Raw genomic sequence first — 24,139 nt, 5'->3', positions numbered from 1 at the left:
AAAGTTCAAAAGTCTAAAGCTCAAAGTTTCTTCCAAGATTCATGCAATCACTGAACTTTAATCCCCAATTCAATCAAAATCAAGAAACAGATCACATATTTCCAGCATCACAGGATAGAAATTTTGATTCTAAACCATCAAAGTGAGGAAATACCAGACCAAAGAAGAACAAAAGCCTGCTCAGCAAGCTCCAAACTCTGTATCTCCCTGTCTGATGTCCAACTCTTCTCAGCTTGTGTTAACTGAAGCACACTTCTTTTTCTTACGGTGGATCTACTCCCCTTTCTAGAAGCTTTTCCCAGCAGGCATCCCACAACCCTAGCATCCCTAATCTTTTGGGCTATCCAAGGAAACTTCAATTTCACAGCTTCTTGTTCCAATATCTGGGATCTACACATAATTTTCTAGGATCCTCCAAAGGGCTTGGATCACTTTGCCAGCTCTTCCCTCTGTAGCACACTAGGCTCTGGGCACTCCACTCCACGAGTGCTGCTGTTCTTGATGGCCATCCCATGGTACTAGGCTGCACTTTCACAAATAGCCTCTCATAAGCTCTCTCTATGGGACCAAGCCTCAACTTCTTTGCATGACCCCTTCAGTTCTGGGCCTTCAACTGCTATTGAGACTGCACATTCACAAATGGCCTTTACTAGTTCTCACAGCATCAAGCCTCAGCTTCTCTCCATGAATGTTCATGCCTTGAAAACCAGTACCATCTGGGTGATTCTTACATGTCACCAATTTCAGCTGCCAGCTCAGTGTCTCTGGAATACAGCTTGTTGAGCTCTCAGAACCTACTTCCCAGAAGATTTCACTCCAGCTAACCAGCATCAGATATCCCAGTAACCCCTACTATTACTGATTCTAAATCCAGAGCCACATGGCTGAAGCTGCCAAAATCTGCTGCTTGATGGAGCTAGAACATGGCCCCCTTGCACTTCATCACCAGCTTTCTGTTTTCAATGCTTTCCTCCACTGTCTAACCTTGTCTGTCCTGAAATTTGCTCTGTAGAGTGACATTGAACTCAAATATCTGTATCCCTCTGTCTCCTGAATACTAGGATTAAAGTGGTGTAGCACCACACCTAGACCTAAGCTTCTCTTTAATTTCTTTTCACAAAATCTTTATAAGTATGACCACTGTTTCTCAAGTACTAGACTAAGGACATGTGGTGATGTGGATCAAAAGTATATATCATCCCATATCAAGATCCATATCCAAAGCCTGGGTCTTCCAGCCTCAAGATCGGGATCATACCTATGCCCTTCATGACTGGAGTATAGTTCATTCCAGATATAGTAAAGTGGAAAACTGATAATAACCATAATGAGTCATCCTTTGACAATTTGACACACAATCATATCTCTTTAAGTCCAAATGAAAGGAATAACCAGGTCATAATAATGCCTAGCATGATATAACTATCCTTGTTTCAACTGTGAACACATGAACAATAATTTTAGTGCAGAGGGATCTTGTCCAAAGGTTATCATTCCCTTAATTCAATTTGATATCCTTGAACAAAGAATTTAGTTCCATTCCACTTCCTGGTGCCCCTTTAATCTTTAAACACACACACACACACACACACACACACACACACACACACATATATATATATATATATATATATATATATATATATATATATACTTTGTACTTATCCTTTCTCAATTTGCTATGTCTGATCAAAAAACGTTCTTCTTAAGAATGAACCACAGGACAGAGTCTATGATAGGCTATTGATACTTTAGGAAGTTTCCTTTGTCAATGCAATTAATTTAAATCTCTTAACTTTAGCCTCAAGCTTACTTTTCAGACAAGGGCAAAACCCAGCTACATTCTTCACCAAAATATCAGAAAAATAGTTTCTAGGCCACATGATAAAACTCTTCTCCTCTGAATCTTCTTGAGCCAAAGAACAACAATTCAAATCACCCTCAGCACCACTGTCTTCCATGTTTCTACTAGTATGGCCCATTAAGCTTCACTTAAGGCATTATATTGCTTTTCTAATGCACAGTTCCAAAATTTACACTCCTCCAAGCAAAAATATGGTCAGGATTATCACAGAAAACCCCCCACTCCTGATACCAACTTCTGTCTTAGGATTTCCAATGTTGTGAAGGGACAAAATGATGAAGGCAACTCTAATAAAGGAAAACATTTAATTTGGGTTTAATTTCAGAGATTCAGTTCATTATCATCATGGCAGGAAGGATGGCAACATCCAGGCAGACATGGTGCTGGAGAAGGAACTGAGAATTCTACATTTTTATCTGAAGGCAACCAGAAAAAGACTGGAATTCTACACTGGGTAGAGCCTGAGCATAAAAGACATCAATATTTGCCTAAACAGTGATGTATTTCCTCCAACAAGGCCACACCCTCTTAATAGTGCCACTCCCTATGGCCAAGCATTCAAATACATAAGTCTATGGGAGTCAAACCTTCAAGTCATCTCAGGGATGTAAAGTAAATTTTTAAAAAGAGCAAGCTGTTACAACCACCCGGAAATCAATCTGGCGGTTCCTCAGAAAATTGGACCCAGCTATACCATTCCTGGGCATATACCCAAAAGATGTTCCAACATATAAAAAGGATGCATGCTCCACTATGTTCATAGCAACCTTATTTATAATAACCAGAAGCTGGAAAGAACCCATATGTCCCTTAACAGAGTAAGGGATACAGAAAATGTCGTACATTTACACAAGAGACTCAGCTATTAAAAACAATGACTTCATGAAATTGGCAAACGGATGGAACTAGAAAATTTTATCCTGAGAGAGGTAACCCAGTCACAAAAGAACACACATGGTATGCACTCACTGATAAGTAGATATCAGTTCAAAAGGTCAGAATACCCAAGATACAATTCACAGACAAATGAAGCTCAAGAAGAAGGAAGACGCTAGTGTGGATGTTTCTGTCCTTCTTAGAAGCGGAAACAAAATACTCACAGGAAGTAATGATGAGACAAAGTATGGAACAGAGACTGAAGGAAAGGCCATCCAGAGACCGCCCAACCTGAGGATTCATCCCTTATACAGACACCAAATCTAGACACTAATGCTGATGCCAAGAAGTGCTTGCTGACAGGAGCCTGATATAGCAGTTGCCTGAGAGGCTCTGCTAGAGTCTGACAAATACAAATACAGCCAACCATTGGACTGAGCACAGGGTCCCTAATAGAGAAGTTAGAGAAAGGACTGAAGCAGCTGAAGGGGTTTTCAACCCTATAGGAAGAACAACAATATCAACAACCAGATCCCCTAGAACTCCCAGAGACTAAACCACCAAGGAGTACACATGGAAGGACTGATGTCTCCAGCACATATGCAGCAGAGGATGGCTTTGTCGGACATCAATGGGAGAAGAGGCCCTTGGTCCTGTGAAGGCTCAATGCCTCAGTGTAGGGGAACACCAGGACAGGGAGGTGGAAGTGGCAGGTGGTTGAGGGAACACCCTCTTAGAAGCAGGGAAATGGGGAATAGGATAGGGAGTTTCCAGAGGGGAAACTAGGAATAGGGATAACATTTGAAATGTAAATAAATAAAATATCCAATAGAAATGTTAAAAAAGGAAGAAATAAATTTAAAAGGGGAAAAATAATACAAATTTAAAAATACTTTAAATATTCAGTCTTCAGAGTATATATTTTCTAACTCAAGACCAAACTTTTGCAATGGCTCCCCTATTATGAGACACTTATAGAAATGTTGCACATGTCTTACCTCAAAATGTAATAACATGCAGCCTCCCAATGCAGCAGGTGGAATCAGGGCAATAGAACAAAACAGTGAGGTATCTCTAAAGAAGTCAATAAGCATAAAAAACATAGAGAAGATAGAGACCTAGAAGGAAATGAAATACATGCTTTTAGTTGCTTTCTAAAATGCAATGGAAGGGGCTAAGGAATGACTCGCCAGTTAAGACCATGTTTTGCTCTTACAGAGGACTCAAGTTTAGTTCCTTGTACTCATGTCAAGTAGTTCACACCTTCCTGTAACTCCAGCTTCACAAAACACAGCACTGTTTTCTGGAGCCGTCACTTGTGAACACACACACACTTAAACACACACACACACACACACACAAATCTTAAAACCAAAAATTAAATGTATTTTCAATTTATTCTAGCCTGATTTCCATTGTCATAAAATTAACATCATCACCAACATTGCTCTTGGCTAATCATTGGAAATTTAACAGAGTTGGACAAATATAGGATCTGATGCATAGACTAAAGATTCTGTGTCCAGTTTTAATCACTGAAGAAAAGAAATAAAGGGGTTTGATGTTTTCTAGGGATAAAATAAATAAGCTAAAGGCAATAATAAAAGATAAATAGTTTTGAATTGAACAGAATTGCGTTTTGTAGAAGTATTTTCTCAGAGATATTGATACGTTTATCAGTTAGGCAACATGTCTTTGGGTACCATTGGTACTGATAGAAAGGAAGTCACAGGTGTAAACTTTATATCATAGCCTTAAACCTTCCTTCCTAAAAGCTTTCCATAGAAAAGCTTTTCTTGAAGGTTCTGAACTTCCCTTCAATTTGTTCTGTTGTCAGGGTACTGTCTCTGACTACATTTCCATTCTAAAAGCTTCTAAATTTCCCCATAACAAAACATAGACACCCATAGGGTTAATCTGTGAGCATGTCATTTACGGTGAACCATGAGTCTAGTATTAATTTCCATCTTAACTTCTGTATTGATATATCTAATCTATATCTGTACCTATATCTATATCCATATCTACATCTATATCTACATCCATATCCATACCTATAGTTATATCTAATCTATATCTATATAATTTTCATTATTCAATTTTCCAAAAATATACACTATGTCTGTTTCTTTGTTAACTTGTGGAAATAAGTGACTATAAACTGCTACAATTAATTTGTATAAAGTAATATTATGACTAGTGTGTCAAATAGAAATACAGCATCATTCGATACGGAAGTGTATCAAGCCCTCCAGAATTTCAAATACAAAATATAAGGGGGGACGTTCTCATTTTAATCACTGGAATAAGAGACTGTGTCATCTGCGTGTTTTCTTCCTCAATCATCTCAAACTCTGATACATGAAGAAAAGCAAGTGTTTGTTAGACAGTAATGTAATTGAGACATTCAAAACAGAAGTGCTAGGATAAATACATATAAGTTATATATATTCCCCTTCTAAGTTTAGGAAGTGAAGATTTTAATAAATGATTCTTAACAAGGACTTCCTCAGTAACCAGATTTTAGTGTTAGTTTTTTTCATTAACAATATTTATAGTCTTCTGAAAATTCCATAACTTTTGTTGCCCAGCTAATTCTTTTTCCTAAGAGGAATTTCAAAACAATACCTATGTTTACAATCCTATAATGAGTCGCTTACCTTTAAAGAAAGTGAGATGTAAATAGATAAATTTAACATATATGTTATACACACACATATCTATATATACATATATATATATGTATGTGTATATAATACATATATATATATATATGATTATATCATGGAACTAGTGAAAATTTGTCAGAAAAGTACATTTGAAATATTTTAAAGTATAAAATTGGTTTATATTACACCAACCAAATTTTAAAGTATCAGTACTTTATCATAAAACTTCATCATAAAAATAAAAACAGTAAACATACTTACAATATAGAAGCAAAGTGACCATATGCCACTATTTTTTCTCCCCTTGTGATAAATGAATGAAATCACGTAAGTCATGAATATAACTGACATGGCATAGCCACCAACATAGAGAATCTTAAACCAATAGGAATATGAGAATGAATATTGTGACATGTGAAAATATTTGAATGTATTATTGTCATGGGACAATATCTTCATGTTCCTTCATTTATAATGATTTAAGTATCATAGGGAGTGGTAAAGTGGGTGGTTTAGGATTATCACTTCTCAACAGAGACATCATAAAACACAAACAAGCAAGAGAGCTGACTTTGTCAGTTCTCTGCAAACGAACGTTTATATACAATACCTAACTCAAAAAAAAAAAAAAAAAAAAAAAAAAAAAAAAAGACAAACTACAGGGACAAAAATGAAGAAGACCCTGAGGCAATGAGGTCCAGTGACAGGCCCAAATTTGGATCCAGCTCGAGGGGAGGCCCCAAGGCCTGACACTATTACTGCTGTTATAGTACAGTGTGCTCACAAAAAGGACCTATCATGACTGCCCACTGAAAGACCCAATGTGCAGCTAAAAGAGTCAGATGCAGATATTTACACCCAACCAATGGACAGAAGTTGGTGACCCCTGTGGTTGAATTAGGGAAAAGCTGGAAGGAGCTGAGGAGGAGGGCAACCCCATATAAAGACCAGCAGTCTCAACTAACCTGGAACCCCCAGAAATCTCTCAGACACTGAACTACCAACCAGGCAGCATACACCAGTTGATATGGGGCCCCCAACACATATACAGCAGAGGACTGCTGAGTATGGACTCAGTCAGAGAAGATGCACCTAATCCTCAAGAGGCTGGAGGCCCCAGGGAGTGGGGAGGTCTGGTGGAGTGGGGACATCCTTGTGGAGATGGGGGTTGGGGGAAGGAGGTATGGGATGTAGAACAGTTGGTGGACAGGGAGGGGGATAAAGTCTGGATTGCAAAAACTGATAGAAGAAGAAGAAGAAGAAGAAGAAGAAGAAGAAGAAGAAGAAGAAGAAGAAGAAGAAGAAGAAGAAGAAGAAGAAGAAGAAGAAGAAGAGGAAGAGGAAGAGGAAGAGGAAGAGGAAGAGGAAGAGGAAGAGGAAGAGGAAGAGGAAGAGGAAGAGGAAGAGGAAGAGGAAGAGGAAGAGGAAGAAGAAGAAGAAGAAGAAGAAGAAGAAGAAGAAGAAGAAGAAGAAGAAGAAGAAGAAGAAGAAGAAGAAGAAGAAAACAAGGAGAACAAGAAGAAGAAGAGGAAGAACAAGAACAAGAACAGGAAGAACAGGAAGAGGAGGAGGAAGAGGAAGAGGAAGTAGAAGAGGAAGAAGAAGAAGAAGAAGAAGAAGAAGAAGAAGAAGAAGAAGAAGAAGAAGAAGAGGAAGAGGAAGAGGAAGAGGAAGAGGAAGAGGAAGAGGAAGAGGAAGAGGAAGAGGAAGAGGAAGAGGAAGAAGAAGAAGAAGAAGAAGAAGAAGAAGAAGAAGAAGAAGAAGAAGAAGAAGAAGAAGAAGAAGAAGAAGAAGAAGAGAACAAGAACAAGAAAAGAACAACAAGAACAAGAACAAGAACAAGAACAAGAACAAGAACAAGAACAAGAACAAGAACAAGAACAAGAACAAGAACAAGAACAAGAACAAAATGCTTTGGCCTGTTCTGAGAATTCTTGGCCTACTGTAGGCCCTGCCTGGAGATAGTCTTGCAGATGGATGCCTGCATTCTCAGTGTAGGATCTCAGTTTCTAGCACCACATAACTGGAAGGTATTTGGCAGGGGGTGTGTATGAACAAAATGTTTGGGAATAAGCAGCCAGTGTTACTGAATATCACAGTCAAAGCAGTCAGGAGGAACCAGTCGTGGTGGCACAAACTTTAATCTTAGCTCTCAGGAGGATCTCCATGATATTAAAGTCAGCTAGGGCTGCTAGGATTATATCCTCGTCCAAAGAATGAAACAAACAAACAAACAAGCACAGCAGAGGAAAAGCCACAGTGACAATTTTACGGCATATGTATTTCAACCACGCTTTAAGAAACCCTTATAATAGAAATGAAAATATTAAAAATGGTATATATTACTGTTAGTTTTTGGGATGAATCATTTAATTATAGTTGTTTTAGTAATGTTGTCACTTACCTGAATAAACAGATCTCCAGCTGTAAACTTACTCTCTGCAGGGGCAGAGGCAAAGAATGCAATGTACACAGAAAAAATGAGTGCACAGAACACTGGAACCTCAAACAGAGCCTGCCTAAACCAGTATGCAGATGGGGAGAGTCCTGAAATCCACAACTGGAACTGAGCTCTGTTCTGATAAGGAAGTACAATCATCAATTGGATATTGTTTTCTTATAAAAATATACAGCATATAGAAAATAACCAAACCAGTTATTCATTATCAGCGATTAAATACTACACAGTCTAAGGGACATGGATCATTTCAAAGCTTCTCTATCAAAATTAGCTGTTGTTACTAATAAAAATAATTTATCCTAAGGTGTCATTGCAGTTAGTAAAAAAAAAAAAATAAACCACCCAAGTACTAAGAGAGAAATAGTGCAGTTAATCAAAGATTGACTTAATGTCTACAAAGGAAAATTCTCCATCTGAATATTAACCTTCACTGGTAAAAAAAAAAAAATCATCCCTTATCCAAATGAAAGTAGCCATTTTTTCCATGTAAAATTGTCTCATTGCTTTATTCACAATGAAAATGAGTGATTAAAACACTGTAAATAGTTGCACCTTGCATGGTACTTTGCTGGCTGGGTAGTTTCTTGTATGTAAAGTCATTAATGTGTTTCATAGCAATATACATGGATTATATGTAGTTATTTTATGTTTTACAAATTTTATATTTTAAGAAATCCACCAAATGATGAAAAATTGGAAGTGTTTTTCAAGTGTATTTTCTGTTATTTCTAGCTCTTCAGCCTTAGATAATCTAATTAAATATATGATGAATTGTTGCTATTGTCCCATGAATCATTAAAGTTCAGATTATTTTCAGAGATATTTTTTCTCTTTCTGTGCTTCAGTTTTACTGTCTATTTTTCCAGTTTATTTTTTTTAACCTGTGTGTTTGTTCTAAATGCCATGTTCATTAATTTTTTATATGGCTACATTAGGTACTTATAGGTGTTCCACCTGACTTTCATACACACACACACACACACACACACATACACACACACACACACACACACACACACACACACAACTTTCCTCTATTTCTTTCTTCATTCTGTTCATTCTTTTTGTTTTGTTTTGTTTTTTAATTTTTTTATTCGATATAATTTATTTACATTTCAAATGATTTCCCCTTTTCTAGCCCCCTCCCCACTCCCCGAAAGTCCCGTAAGCCCCCTTCTCTTCCCCTGTCCTCCCTCCCACCCCTTCCCAGTTCCCCGTTCTGGTTTTGCCGAATACTGTTTCACTGAGTCTTTCCAGAACCAGGGACCACTCCTCCCTTCTTCTTGTATCTCATTTGATGTGTGGATTATGTTTTGGGTATTCCAGTTTTCTAGGTTAATAACCACTTATTAGTGAGTGCATACCATGATTCACCTTTTGAGTCTGGGTTACCTCACTTAGTATGATGCTCTCTAGCTCCATCCATTTGCCTAAGAATTTCATGAATTCATTGTTTCTAATGGCTGAATAGTACTCCATTGTGTAGATATACCACATTTTTTGCATCCACTCTTCTGTTGAGGGATACCTGGGTTCTTTCCAGCATCTGGCAATTATAAATAGGGCTGCTATGAACATAGTAGAGCATGTATCCTTATTACATGGTGGGGAATCCTCTGGGTATATGCCCAGGAGTGGTATAGCAGGATCTTCTGGAAGTGAGGTGCCCAGTTTTCGGAGGAACCGCCAGACTGATTTCCAGAGTGGTTGTACCAATTTGCAACCCCACCAGCAGTGGAGGAGTGTTCCTCTTTCTCCACACCCTCTCCAACACCTGCTGTCTCCTGAATTTTTAATCTTAGCCATTCTGACTGGTGTAAGATGAAATCTTAGGGTTGTTTTGATTTGCATTTCCCTAATGACTAATGAAGTTGAGCATTTTTTAAGATGCTTCTCCGCCATCCGAAGTTCTTCAGGTGAGAATTCTTTGTTTAACTCTGTACCCCATTTTTTAATAGGGTTGTTCGGTTTTCTGGAGTCTAACTTCTTGAGTTCTTTATATATATTGGATATTAGCCCTCTATCTGATGTAGGATTGGTGAAGATCTTTTCCCAATTTGTTGGTTGCCGATCTGTCCTCTCGATGGTGTTCTTTGCCTTACAGAAACTCTGTAACCTTATGAGGTCCCTTTCATACACACACACACACACACACACACACACACACACACACACAACTTTCCTCTATTTCTTTCTTCATTCTGTTCATTCTTTTAGTTAAATCCTTGATTGCGTTAACTTTTCCTATTTGCTACTTCTTTCATTTTCTTTGTCATTTCTGGGTCTGTTCTTAATTGATCAAGTCTTGCCCCAAAGTTGGATCCTTGGGGGAACTCCTACAACTAATGATTGGAAATAGGTATTTCCAGCCCTATATAACTTCTGAATGTGCTCATCTTATAGGGATCTGTACATTCTTTACATCATAAAGTTCTACACCTTGCATATATAGCTCTTGTCTTGGCAACAAAGTCTAAGCATCCCTTGTGTAGAGTTCTACTGCCCTCACTCTATGTAATTCCTGTATTGACGGAATGCTCAGAAGCAAATTCCACTCACTCTAACCTTTTAGGATTCCAAGTTCTTCTTTTAGTTTAATAAGACTTTGGGGTGCTGCTCAAGACCTCTCTGTGTTCCTTGAGTTAGTTCCAAGAAGATATATATGATGTACAACTCAGATTTTTATACAGAATCTCACCAAGTCTTCCACTGAAAAGATTATGCTTTGGGAGGTGGACAATTATCATCACAAATCCATTCTTCAAAAGGAAACAAAGCTTTTATCTATCTGTAGTTTTCCTTTCTCATGGTCTTTCCACTTCTCCTCCCCTGTCTCTTTCCTTTAGTTCATTCTTACTTTTTACTTCTATATCAGTGCAAGTGTATATTAACCAACTGCTTAGTGCATAAACCTGCAGGCCATACTCAAGAAAAGCCCTACAATCACATTATAAACAACTTATGATTGTTTAAATCAACTAAAGTTTCCACCATTTTTACTACCTAATAGTCATCAATGCTGGTCATGGAAATATACGGAGGAACACAGGCCATTAGAAGGATCCACGAGAAGAAACTCTATCAAGACCACTGAGATTTTTCTGAATGCAACAATCTGAAAGACTCCAGATATACCAGAACCTACAAGAACATACCAACCTTAAGAAATGTGCTGCGGTCGGTTTGAATGTGTGCTGATGGTGCAAACAGTCCAAGTAGCCCATTACTCACAATATCCACCAGAACCGGAAAACAATTCAGTCTCTTGGTATTGCATGCCAATGTAAAGTTGTAATTCTAAAATGTAACAAAAAGGTTTATCAGTCTGGAAGGAGGAAACATAAAACTCACGTGCACAATATGCAAAACTCTTAAAATACTGAAAGGATGGCGTATTCTTTGAGATGTGGCTGATTGACTGGAGTTTCTTCAGTTTCTTTGAGGTGCACAAGTCAATTCTGTCAATTTTTAAATGACTTAATTAAGCCTTAAGGGGATATAATTAAAATTTCAAGCAAACCTCTAATAGGACAAACTAATTATGACTGCTGTCATATAGCCATTAGCTTGGAATACCAACTTTCCCTCCTGGATAGAGAAGTGAGTTGGGTAAGAATCATGAAGTTCATGAAGTTACAATGACTATGAGTAACGTAACTAGGAAGGAAGAGGGGACTCTTCTGTGGAGATGTCTATAAGCTGCACAGTGAACTGTAGGGATGTATCTTTTGGGAACTGCCACGCATGCTGGGGTGGACTCTGTGATGAGACAGACACCTGATTCACCCATAACTCCTGTAAGGAACCTTATAAACTCATTGGTTCAATAAGCTTATGTAGAATAATAACTTTGGCTTTATTTAATAAGAAAATCCACGTATCATTTACAGACTGTATCTGACTTAGGGGTTATATTTGGGATCTCTGGCATAAAGCTCAAGATAACAAGTAGAAATTGTATTTTTTAATTATTTTTTACATTTTCTCATTAATGGGTGTTTCTCTCTGTGTGTGTTTGTGTGTACATCTGTGCATATACATACATGTTCATTGTGCATGTGTGAACATCAGAGGACAAGTTGTAGGAGTCAATTCTCTCTTTTCACCACATGGGTTCCAGGAACCAAACTCAAGTAACAATTATATAATGAGCTAATAGTGAATGTAAATTAATTATATTAAACTCATAAATACAATTCTCTGAGTAATGAACAAAAGTAGGAATCTTAACACATTCTCTTCAGTAAATTTAATGTTTAAATAGCATAATCACAGCCTCCTCAAATACAAAATATAGCACAGATATGTTATTTGTATAACATATTTTTTGTATAACAATTTTTTCATTAAATTGCTCTATAATAGTCATAGCTCTGTGCTCTGGAGATGCACGTACCTTCTCATCCCCTGATAGGATGATAGCTCCATTATACTGAATATCCTCTGTGCCATTTCTAGTCCCAAAGGCATCAACTTCCAAAGCTATGTTCTGTTGCTCCAGTGAATGTATGAAGTCATCAATCTTTGCTCCTAATAGACAGTAAAATGTAAAAGGCACTATAAATCCAAAGGAATAGCACAAAGTTATATGTCAAAATGGCTCTTCATAGCAATTTGATTGTTACAGCATGCAAGAGCATGGATTGTAATTCTCCATATATTTCTTTTCTGAATAAATACATTTTGTTCCATTTTTGATTTATGTGCATGTGTGCATGCTATAATTTGTGTAAGAGAACATGCATGCACATGTATGTGGAGGCCAAAGGTCTATGTCAGGTATTTTCTTTGATCAATCTTCACTGTATGTATTGAACCAGGGTTTCTTCCTTGGTCCAGAGCTCACCTACTCAATGTATCTGGCCATCTGCTCTGGGCACAGACTGTCTCTGGGATTGCACATAGGTATCCATATCCAACAAGCTTTTTAAGCCCATATTTTTATTAGTTATTTGAGAATTTCAAATATGCATAGAATCTATCTTGGTCATATTTCCACTCATCACTACTTCTCCTAAATCCTATCAGCTATGCCTCCTACTTGGACACCTTCCCCAGTTCTGAACTTTGTTTCTTTATAATCCATTGAATACAGTTAGTATTGCCATATGAGCACTGGTATGAAGCCATCCAATGAATCGTGGTGTCTTAGCTACTTTTCTACTGCTATGATAAAACACCATGACCAAAACCAACTTGTACATGTCTGGGTGGGATGTGTGTGTTTACTTCAGCTTACAGTAGTGATGTGTCATGAAGTTGGTCATACCAACACACCTTCATGTGTGCTTTGGGGGTCTGAACTCTGTCCTTATGCTTCCACAGTAAGTGACTGACCCACTGAAATTCTCGTCGAGTCTTCTATTGTTCTTTTATAAACTATCTACATATGGTTCGATAATGATAATAATTCTCATGTACTTATGATCTCTTCTAGTTAAAAATAACTCTGGTAATTAAAAAAAAACATTCTTGTTAACTCCTAGTGACTTTTAAAATAAAGCTTTCCAGAATCAAATAACATATTCTGTTGACTACTGGCAGCAACAGTGACCATGTAATTTAAATGTTTTTAAATTTAAAAGGTATGCCTACCAATATGCTCCTCTTTCCAGCTATCAAGTCTCTCTTTATAATCATTTCACAATGTTTTAAATATAAACCTTGATTTTTAATGTGTGCTGACATAATATATATCTCCTTTTTCATATATGTTTTTTGGCTTCATTTTTCCACATTATGATTGAGTTTCCTAAACTGGATGTAAGAAACATTCATCTTTTTGTCGTGCGTGTCTGTCCTAAGCAATGCTCTCATCTGTGACAATATTCATAAGCTACATATTTAGCATCATTCTTACCTGTTTTGTTGACGATCAGTAAGTTGGTGAGGGGCACCTGTGGTTGTTGGCCAGGTGTGAGGAAGTACATATGAGGAGCGAGCTCCCAGCAGTAGTCACTTTGATTGACTATCCTGTGAACATTTGCTGACAGGATATGCAGAAGTCCAATCCCCAAAATCAGAATCCTACACAGAGAGAACTTGACAGCATAAACCTATAGCCATTGTCCAGTCTTCAAAACATTCTTTCAAAGACATGGACGTAGTAAAAGCAAGACATGATTGAAGACAGACATTCATATGTATGGTTCTGTATCTTGGTTCTTTTTTTAAATCATTTATTTTGTGTATGTGAGTACACTATAACTGGTCTTCAGACACTCCAGAAGAGGTCATCAGATCCCATTGCAGATGGTTGTGAGCCACCATGTGGTTGCTGGGAACTGAACTCAGGACTTCTGGAAGAACAGTCAGTGCTCTTAACCACTGAGTCATCTCTCCAGCCCTGTGTCTTGGTTCTTAAATTATTCCTTGTCTTTAAAGTGGGAGCAATAACTAAGAATTTATCATAGGTATACCTCCGTTGCTGCCCTCTGGCCATGGGACAGCTTGCACAATTCTAGAAGGTGGCTACTTATATGGCAAGTTGAGATCTAGCCTCGTTTTCTCTGTGTTTATCCTACTGTCCCCTCTTTGCTGCACAGTACATGACTCCCCAGATTCACAAGTTGCTCTTTTCTCCCCCAACCATTGTCTCTAGTCTTGTTCATGGCAATACTTTCCTAAGCATCACTGACTCAAGACTTTACTCATTTCTGTGTTTTCCTTTCTTTTGATTTTCATTTGAAGAGTTTAAAAAATGGATCCCAGCACCTCAGCATGGATGCCGAATGAATCCTCATCCTTATCTCCTTCCAAGCATGGGTGGCACAGCCAAGTCCACTGGGAACTGCAAAAGTTGTGAAGTTAGCACAACTGTTTGACACAGGTCCAGCAAAGCTGAACTGAAGCTTGCAATCAGTGTCCTTCTGTCTCTCACTTTGGGGTTTTGGTCATTGTGTGTTGCACCCTTGGAGACTTTCTAGATTATGACCCACATTATGTCTGTTCCTGAGAAAATTATTTCTGAGTCTTTTTAAGGAGAGTCCTAAACTTACTTTTGCTTCTAGGGAAAGCCCTAAACTCACTTCTGCTATATCTGGCCACTATTTGGAAGACTTCCTTGTGCCCTAGAGATTGTGATAAGCTCAGATAAGCAAAAGCTAGGAAATTGTAAATGAGACCATGACTCTAGGAATCTTCTTTTGGTATCTGCTCCAAGCAAACTCACACAGTATAACTGGTAAAGGGTAAATAGAAATAATTGAAAATCTTACCGGCTAGAAGAATTAGTAACAGATTCTAGGTCCCCTTTTATAATATGCTTAGAGCTCACTGAAAATGCAGTTTAAAGACAGGGGGTCATAAAAGGCATACTGCTGGAGGAATAGACCTCACTAAATTGAAAGACTTACTTAAATAAACTTTTTGTGCTTTATATCATAGATGATGAGGTAAGATAAAAGAAGTTAGGTTTCAGTATTTGTTGTTCATAAAAAAAATATTTTCTGTTTTTCTGGGGTGCTTTAAAACTGCAAATGCTGCCAGCCTAAAGGTGGGATGTCATACAATAAATGTATTTGCTTTGACAGAGACTTTCTTTAGAGTCTTTGAACACTGGAGTTATAATTCAATAATAAAATAAAAATAATAAATATAAATATATTTATAAATAAAATAAATAAATAATAAAAATAAAATCTGTTCCATTTGTGCTTTCTAATTGTGACTGAACTTGTAACCCCAGATACGTAAATGAAAAAAAAATCAAACACATATCCATAGACAAAAGCATATAATCTGTACCTCTTGGATAATCATTAGTCTGTCTTTGTTTTGTGAAACCTGTATAAGAGGTGACCTGATTGCTAGTCAGAGTTGCAAGATTCCTATGACCACCACGCCTGACTCACTCCTCCCTTACTGACTCCTTTTCTCCCCTTCTGGGCCATCCCATCAACAGGCTGGGGAAGGGATCCATCACATGAGGACCTCCAAGACTCCTTTCCTACTGGGCTCTGTGGCTGGTACCCTCTGTTCTTGCCTCTCCCAGTCTGTTTTACAAAGCATATCTGAATTAACTACAAATATTTTTCTTTTAATCTTAATCTTGGTACCATCCTCCATTTGAAGCATGTATTCAGCAAGTATTGACTGGAGTTCTAGTATAAGTCCTGGCTCCCATGTGTGAACTTATTGATTGACCATGAGATGGGCTTGAGGTGCTAATGTCAAGAGATTAAATTCCTTGGCAGTCAACTGGTATCTTTTATGTTCAACTCCTAAAAATGCCTGGCATTTGGAAGGGATTGAGAAGGGGCCAATTGCACATAAGAACCACAGTGAAGAGAGAGAATTTGAAGATGTATTAACTTTACAGACAACATTACAGTTTCAGAGAACTGTGAAATCTGAGTCAGGAGACACACACACCTACAAGGTCAAGTTCTAAGGCGTCCATTGTTTCTACTGTGCCTCATACTATTTCTGAGAAATTTTTTTCATTCAATGTATTAATATAATAATGTGTGGAATACCAAGACTGTTAACAGAAATAACAGGTATGGACCTGTGCTGGAATTTATTTTTATTGCTTTTCTGTTGTGCTACTTATGTATGCTTTAATGCAACAAAAGCTGCAATGATAATTTAGTACTTACAGGATAACGATGGATTTCCTTTCGTACTTTAACTTCAAGAAGCGAAGCCTGGTCACTGCACAGAGTTGCTGCCACCAGAGAGCCATGCCCCCTCTTATCTCACTCTTCTCATTAAGTAAAGAGACAAGTTGTTCCACATCAGCAAGTCTCCCTGAGGCCCTTGCCCCTCCATCTTCTGTCACACCATTATCTACAAAACAAAAGCAAGAAATCTCTAATGAGTGGTTAAATTTTTCTCTGAAAGCGTTCTTTTGATCCAGAGTTTTTTTTTTTTTAAAGTTCTCTTACAAGATAAAATAAAAATGGGTCAATTCAACCTTGACAGTTAACACTAGTTCAAATGATGTTTCTCCGAAAGAGTACTGTGGAATAGAACAGCACAGAGAATGTTCATCATCAGATCATATAACAGCAGAGCTGACCTACAAGAACTAAACCAGCCTTTTCCCATTTATATTAAGTTACAGAGCAGAGAAAAGTGTAAGTTGCTTAAGGAGAATCTCTTGGAGTAATCATTTCAGAGGGCACAAAGTAGCTCGTTGGGTAACAAAATGTTCTAAGTTGTGCTTTACATACTTGTTTCCAGGCAACTGATGATGAACTCAACAGACAAAAAGTAGCAGATAAACTATTCGAGTTATATAAATTATGACTCGATAACTAGATACTAACATTGATCCACAAAACTCAACAGTTTCTTTAACAAACTGCCACGATAGTAAGAGAACCCACAGGTGTCTTTTGGGGGCAGGTTGTTTTTGTTGTTATAAGGTAAGTATACAAGAGTTAAATGCATTTTGTGTGCACTGAAATATTAGAAATATACTTTAAAATTTGCGGGTCGTTCTGAAAAAGGGCCTTGCATTGTAATACATGTTGGCCTTGAGCTCAGGATGCTCCTGACTCAGTCTCCCAAGAGCTAAGGTTATAGGTGTGTATGACCACGCCCAGCTAAAGTTGCTCTGTGAACAAACTTATAGGCTCCCCAGTGAGACACAGCATTCTTTGAACAAATGGCTGGAGTTAAAGTGTGTCACAAAAGAGAATGGAAGGTGCAGATGAGTGACTGCCAATAGGCTTTCAACATGGCAGCTAACACCAGGTGACACCCATGGTTCGGACAGAGAGACAAATGGTATCCTTCCTATAGGCTTCTGCCCATAAGAAACTCAGCAGCCAAAGAGATTGAGTATTGGAGTAATCATCTCAAATAGTCATCAGGGAAATAACACTGAATGTACTTAATTTCTGGAAGAACTCAAAACCATTGTTGAATGTGATAGATATGAAATAATCAGGAGGGAGTGGCCCTGAGCGCCCATAGAGTTCCAACAGAAGTAGTCTCTCCTTGCTCTGCTGTGTTGACTACAACTTCTTTTCAAGAAAGCCTAGGGTGGATTTTAGTTAAGAAAAATCAAAGGAAAATTATCCTTAAAAATTCTTTTCCTTCAACTATATTCTCTCTATATAATTGTATATATTTAACTATATTCCTATAACTATATATAGTTATAACTATAATTATATTGACTTAAATTTTAATGTCTTCAGTGTCCTTTATTAGACATTTATTTGTATTGAAGCTGGAGAAATGGCTTAGTAGTTGTATGTAGTTACTATTCTTCCAAAGGTCCTAATTTTGTCTTCTAGTACTCAATGTTGATGGCTCAAAACTGTCTAAAACTCCAGATCTAGGGGATCCAATGCTTCTGGCCTTCATGGAGACACACACACACACACACACACACACATACACACTGAAGGAACTCAAGGGACCTTATCTGGCATCAATGGGAGGGGAGGACTTTGGTTCTGTGAAGGATCAATGCCCCAGTGTACAGGAATTCGAGAACAGTGAGGTAGGAGTGAGGTGGAAGTGGGTGGGTGGGTGGGAGGGGGAGTATCCTCATAGAAACAGGTAAAGGTGAGATCTGATAGGGGGTTTGCAGAGGGGAAACTGGGAAAGGGGATAACATTTGAAATGTAAATAAATAAAATATCCTATTTCCAAAAAAAATTTCAAGGAGGAAGTGTTCATTTTGGCTCATGGGTTTGGAGGGAGTTCTGTCCACCATGGTGTGGGAAAGGCATGGTAGCAAAGTGAACCTGTAGATTCCAGATTCTGCTTATATAAGTGGACAGACAATGGTCTAGAACAAGGCTCAGGTGTAACTTTTTTTTTGTGACAGGGTTTCTCTGTGTTGCCCTGGCTAGCTTTGTAGACCAGGCTGGCTTCAAACTCAGAGATCTACCTGCCTCTGTCGCCCAAGAGACCATACTTCTTAGAAGTGCTACACAAGTTGCTTGGGACCACGTGTTCAAAATATGTACCTGTGGAGGCCATTTCAGAGTCAAACATAACCACAGTCTTGTGTGGAAACAATTATACTTTCTTGGTCTTTGGGATCTCAGTGTCTAAACTATCTCTATCAAACTTCAACCTAGTCTGCTTACTACTCTGCGGACTCCCTGACTTCCAGTCGCAGAGCTGTGGGTCTTTGCTGCTAGCTCTAAACCCAGTACATCATCTCTTTCCCCAGATCAGGTGCACAGAAGGCTCTGCAGGTGCTCTGAGGGAAGAGATGAGGACGCCTCAGACAGGAGCACCAGGGGCTTGCCATTGTTCCTCCACACAAACCACAGTTGTTATCAAGAAAATGGTTCTGATTGGGTGTCTTTTTCAGATCTTTCCATTAGCACCTCAGGAAGGTCCCTCTTTATCCATTTAACATTTCATCTAGTTTTGCATTTGTCTCTGTGATGGGAATTATCTGAGCTCATGTGTTGTTTTTTGCTGGAAGCTACCTTCCTGATGGTTCTGGGAAATCTGGCAGATGAACTTAAGGCTCTCATATACGAGCATTTCCTATTTTTTAAACAGAAAAATTAAGTTTTTTTTCTTGAAACAATGCTAGCATTCTAGAGTTATTTTTTTCACATCTACAAAGAAAACAAAACCCCACATCTTCATTTCCTCTCTGGCTTGTTGGATATCCCTCATGTGTGCATCTTTCTGTCCCAGAGGTCTTCAGCATCTGCAGATGTTTCAAGTGTCCATTCAGTGTGAAACATCACTGGGCAGATGAAGTTATTCCCTCAGAGATACTGCTGTAGCCACTTCTGATGGCAATATATTTTAGCATTTTCTTTTAAAAACCATCTGTAGAATTTGAAATGGAATATAACTTTCTATGTACAATTTTTATCTACCATTTACCTCTGCTCATTATCTGCTTTCCACATGTTAATAGTTTTTCCTATTTTGTTAACCCTTGTCCAAATAGCAGAGTTGTGTTTTTATTACTAAGTGCAAGCTAGCTTCATTCCTTTACTGCAAAACAAGAAGGAACAAATGGCTCAAGCAGTAATACACCTGTTGTACAAATACAAGGATCTAAGTTGAGATCCCCAGTACCCATTTCCAGCCTATTAAAAAAGCCTGGGGTGGTTGTGTTCACCTGGAATCCCAGCACTGTGAAGCAGAACTCATTGGCCACCAGCCCTACCTGAACCAACGAGCTCTAGAATAAATGAAGAACACATCTCAAAAAATAAGTCAAGATGATCAAGGGAGAACCCCAGATCTCAGCCTCTAACATCAACATGAACTCCACATGCACATACTGACACAAAGATATGTCCATTTCACATACATGGACACATACATGATACACGGACATACAAACCAGAATGCTATGCTATAATCCTGTAATTTTCTCTTACAAATATTTGCATGTTTAAAAGTCATAATTTTTTTCCATAGGGGGCAACAAAGAGTTACTGAGTAACTCCCGTGCTTTCTGAAAGGGCTTAAAAGGGGGAGAGTAGAAGGGGTTAGGTGAGTGTGGCTAGGCCGCGTGGGGGAAGGTGTCTAGGTGGGCCCTTGCCTGGGCACCTCTGACCCTGAGGGACCACACACACAGAGGCATAGTATAGAATAGAGTTTATTCAGAGTATGGAATGGGAGTTAGTGGTAGAGAGAGGGAGAGAGAGAGAGAGAGAGAGAGAGACAGAGAGAGACAGAGAGACAGACAGAGAGAGAGAGAGAGAGAGAATAGAGAGAGAGAATAGAGAGAGTGGAGTGGAGGCCGGCCATGACCACGTGGAGGGGGGACGAGCCCCAGGGGCAGAGAGGTAAGAGCATGTGGGAGGGCAGAGAGCAAAGAGAGAGAGGAGGAGGAGCAAGTAGCCCCTCTTATAGTGGGCCAGATCTCTGGGGCGGGGCATACCTGGCTATTGCCAGGTAGGTGTGGGGTGGAGCTTAGAACCCCAACATTGTCCAGTATTTGATTAATTAATAAAAGAAAAAGAAAAAAGAAAAGAAGTGACGGTGAATATGGCAAAGCAGGAATAGGGTCGTTGTTGAGATCTGGCTGCTTCATGCTGACCTTGGGGCAGCGTGTCTCTGGGGAACCTAGAGAAAGGGGTATGGGGGGTTATTGTCCAGTCTCAGGAGGACTGGCTGCTTCTTTGCTGTCCAGAATTTGTAGAGCCATTTGAGGATAGGTCAGGAGAACAGGTCCAGTAGAAGCTGTCTGCATCTGGAGAAGCTGAGAGGAGATTGGAGCATGTGAAGGTTGCTTCTGTGGAGCTGTCCTGGATATGGCAAGGGCCTGGACTTAACAAGATGTTGGAACACATTAGTATAGGTAGGGAATAAGACTAAGTACATTTGGGAGACAGGAAAATTTTTCTTAAGATGTACAATTGAAACCCAGAGGAATCCCACCCTTTAGAAAGGTTGTAAAGTGGGAACTTGGGTAAATGTACTTATCTGGATGGAGCCTACTTGGTCCATGAGCAGTAGATCTGGGTAGGTTTCCTGTAGCTAACAAGTTTATTAAAGAGATAACAACATGAGTTAACCATATGAACAGTCTTTAAGATGAGCCTTTGTGGATCAGAAGGAATCGAATTGAATGTTGGGACAGTGACAGAGCAAGAAGAGGAAATATGAAGCATTTAATGGAAACAGAGTTTAGGTAAGGAGATAACTGCCTATCTGTCAATGTAGTCAGAAGTCTGAGGAATAAACAATAACTTAGCAGTTATATTATTAAAGAATGACAGATTCCAGTAGCCAGCAGTTCTTTGTGGTCTCTGGTCTCCATGGCGGCTTTGGCTTTCAGTCTAGCTTTCAAGCACAGAAGATGCATGGCTTTTTCTCTGTGGAATGGATACCCATGATGTGAGAAATGGCTTACCTTTGTTTAGCTAAGTCATTTGACTCAAGTTATCCGGTGGTGCCCACTGCACTCTTTCAGGCAGCATCCTGTGGCGGTGTCCATCTTTCTTCTGAGACCTCCTGGGAGAAGCTGTCAGGCCTTTGGGAATTCTGTCTGTCTTAAATCTAATAACAAACTTCTGACAAGATTGAGCACAAGATAGGAGAGCAATAGTTAAGGAGAATAGAAATGATAACCTTAAGTAGCTTTGACAAGTTGCATATGTAGAGGAAAGTATATTGCCTTGGTTAGTAAAGATGCTAGGATCAGAGTAAGAAAGCTGGCAGCAATGGATTAAATTGTGGTGACAGAAAATGAGTTTGTCTAGGCAGATTTAGGCTTGTTAACATCAACTTGAGCACACAGGCTATAGGAGCAAATGAGTTAAGGGTGTGGGAACACAGAATAGGTGAGGTTCAGATTCTTTATCATTTACCAGACTGTTAATTTTAAAAATATACAGTCGAAGACAAGTAGTGCCTACTGGGTAAGGGAGGGAGTTGTTGACTACAAACTAAGCATCCTGAAGAGTGCAGTAGCAACTAAAAGGCAGCTAAGCCAAAGGGCCCAGACCGTCGTGAGGTCCTTTAGGAGCTGGGGTTTTAAAAGCTGGAGGAAGTGTCCTGCCTGGTCCAGGATTTGATCTGAGACTGTAAAAGTCAATGAGGAGGGGGAAATTCAGGATCACTTCCGGATTAGGATATACCCAAGGGTGGGCCTAGATGTCCTAAGCAGGAGTGTGGGCTAGGCTTGAGAGGAAACCCTTCGTTCCAAAAGAGGTTGGTCAGACTTCATTTGAAAGCTAAGGGTTATTTACTATTATGGTTAATGTTTATTTAAATTTCTAATCTGGTAGAGGGAAGAACCTGACAGGTAGCACACATACTTGTGGAAGCCATTGTAATTGGTTGTCATGTTGAACATTTTGAATCACTTGGCTGTGGGACCCAGTCCCCTAACCTTGCTTCTCCTGCCTGTGCGTGGCTGCAAGACCAGTCATGGCCTGCTGTATTAACAGTAGAGGACATTGAGAGCGGTGGGAGGGAGACCGCGCAGTGAAGAAGAGGGAAGACAGGGTAGCAGGGAGAAGCAGTAGAGCTGTGAGAGAATCGGGTACTAGAATTGTTGAAGCATCTCAGCAGCCACTGTGGAGCGGGGCGTGGGCATGGGCTGTGGCTAGGCTTCTGCAGTTAATGGCCCTAGAAATCTGTGCTGTAGCCAGCAGGATGTTATGGTGGTGGTGGGTGGGGTGCAGCAATGGGAAAGGAGTGCAGGCTTGTTGAGAGCAGCTCTGAGAGTGGAGGCATTGCTCTGCAGGGATGGAGCACAGTCGATTCTGAGAGCCTGGAGAGACCGAGCCATGGGTAACAGTTGTGCTACCAGACCCTGCGGCAGTTCTAATGTTACAGGCTGTCAGCTGTAGCGGGGGAGGTTAGTGATTCTCAGGTGCAGGGTGGGACTTCCTGCCAGCAGAGGAAGTCGGAAGTCAGATAGCCTGCAGTGGCTGGGAAGTAGCTTGTTTTCTATCTTAGCAAAGGCAGGTGAAGGAGGGGGTCTGGCATGGGCCGGGAGGGTGCTTAGGCAACCTCAGCGCCCATGACCTCTATGAGGCTGTGGTTTAGCTTGTTTTGTAACCTAGCAATAAGACACAGGGGTGAATTAGATAGCCGCACCAGGTGGCATTCACTGTGGGGCATTGTGCCTGGGGCATTGCCGCCAAGTTCCACCGGGAAGGAGGGACAGAACAGCAGCGGTCCTGCGGGGAAACTCGGAAAGTGCAGCACCAGACTATAGCTCTGACCAGTGGGGGTGTAAGACTTACCCAATCTTTTCTTGGTGAAAGAGGCTTAATCAAGTATATCCCATGGTTTTTCTTGTCCCGGGTTTTGGCACCAAGATGAAAGGGCTTAAAAGGGGAGAGTATAGGGGCTTAGGTGAGTGTGGCTAGGCGGCATGGGGTAAGGTGTCCAGGTGGGCCCTTGCCTGGGCACCTCTGCCCCTGAGGGAACCACACACACATAGGCATAGTATAGAGTAGAGTTTATTCAGAGTAGGGGATGGGAGTTAGTGATAGAGAGAGGGAGAGGGACAGGGAGAGGGAGAGAGAGAGATAATAGATAAAAGAGAGAGAGAGAGAGTAGAGAGAGTGGAGTGGAGGCCGGCCATGACCACGTGGAGGGGGGAAGAGCCCCAGGGGTAGAGAGGTAAGAAAATGTGGGAGAGCGGAGAGCAAAGAGAGAGAGGAGGAGCAAGTAGCCCCTCTTATAGTGGGCCAGATCTCTGGGGTGGGGCATACCTGGCTATTGCCAGGTAGGTGTGGAGTGGAGCTTAGACAGAACCCCAACACTTTCTGCACTTGTTCCTCTCAAAAATCCCAAGAGAACAAACAATGTAAGAAAAGCTAACAAACCTTTTGACCTCGATTTCTCAGTCTTAAAATCCAA

General features: G+C 39.8%; 1 protein-coding gene across 1 annotated transcript in view; it reads right to left on the bottom strand.

Moving 5' to 3' along the window:
* Window positions 1-19,333, bottom strand: part of LOC127693561 (ABC-type organic anion transporter ABCA8A-like) — a 40,723-nt gene extending 21,390 nt beyond the window's left edge. Inside the window, exons 1-6 of the mRNA XM_052194519.1 lie at window positions 19,276-19,333; window positions 16,471-16,660; window positions 13,731-13,897; window positions 12,267-12,400; window positions 11,030-11,167; window positions 7,814-7,848 (exon numbers count right to left, since the gene is read on the bottom strand). Coding sequence (XP_052050479.1) covers window positions 7,814-7,848; window positions 11,030-11,167; window positions 12,267-12,400; window positions 13,731-13,897; window positions 16,471-16,660; window positions 19,276-19,333 — 722 coding nt within the window. The remainder of the gene's footprint in view (window positions 1-7,813; window positions 7,849-11,029; window positions 11,168-12,266; window positions 12,401-13,730; window positions 13,898-16,470; window positions 16,661-19,275) is intronic.
* Between the last annotated feature and the right edge of the window lie 4,806 nt (window positions 19,334-24,139).

This window comes from Apodemus sylvaticus, chromosome 10, assembly GCF_947179515.1.
Source record: "Apodemus sylvaticus chromosome 10, mApoSyl1.1, whole genome shotgun sequence".
Classification (NCBI taxonomy): Eukaryota; Metazoa; Chordata; class Mammalia; order Rodentia; family Muridae; genus Apodemus; species Apodemus sylvaticus.
Note: the sequence above shows the minus strand (reverse complement) of the source record. Positions and strands in the feature narration are given on the sequence as shown.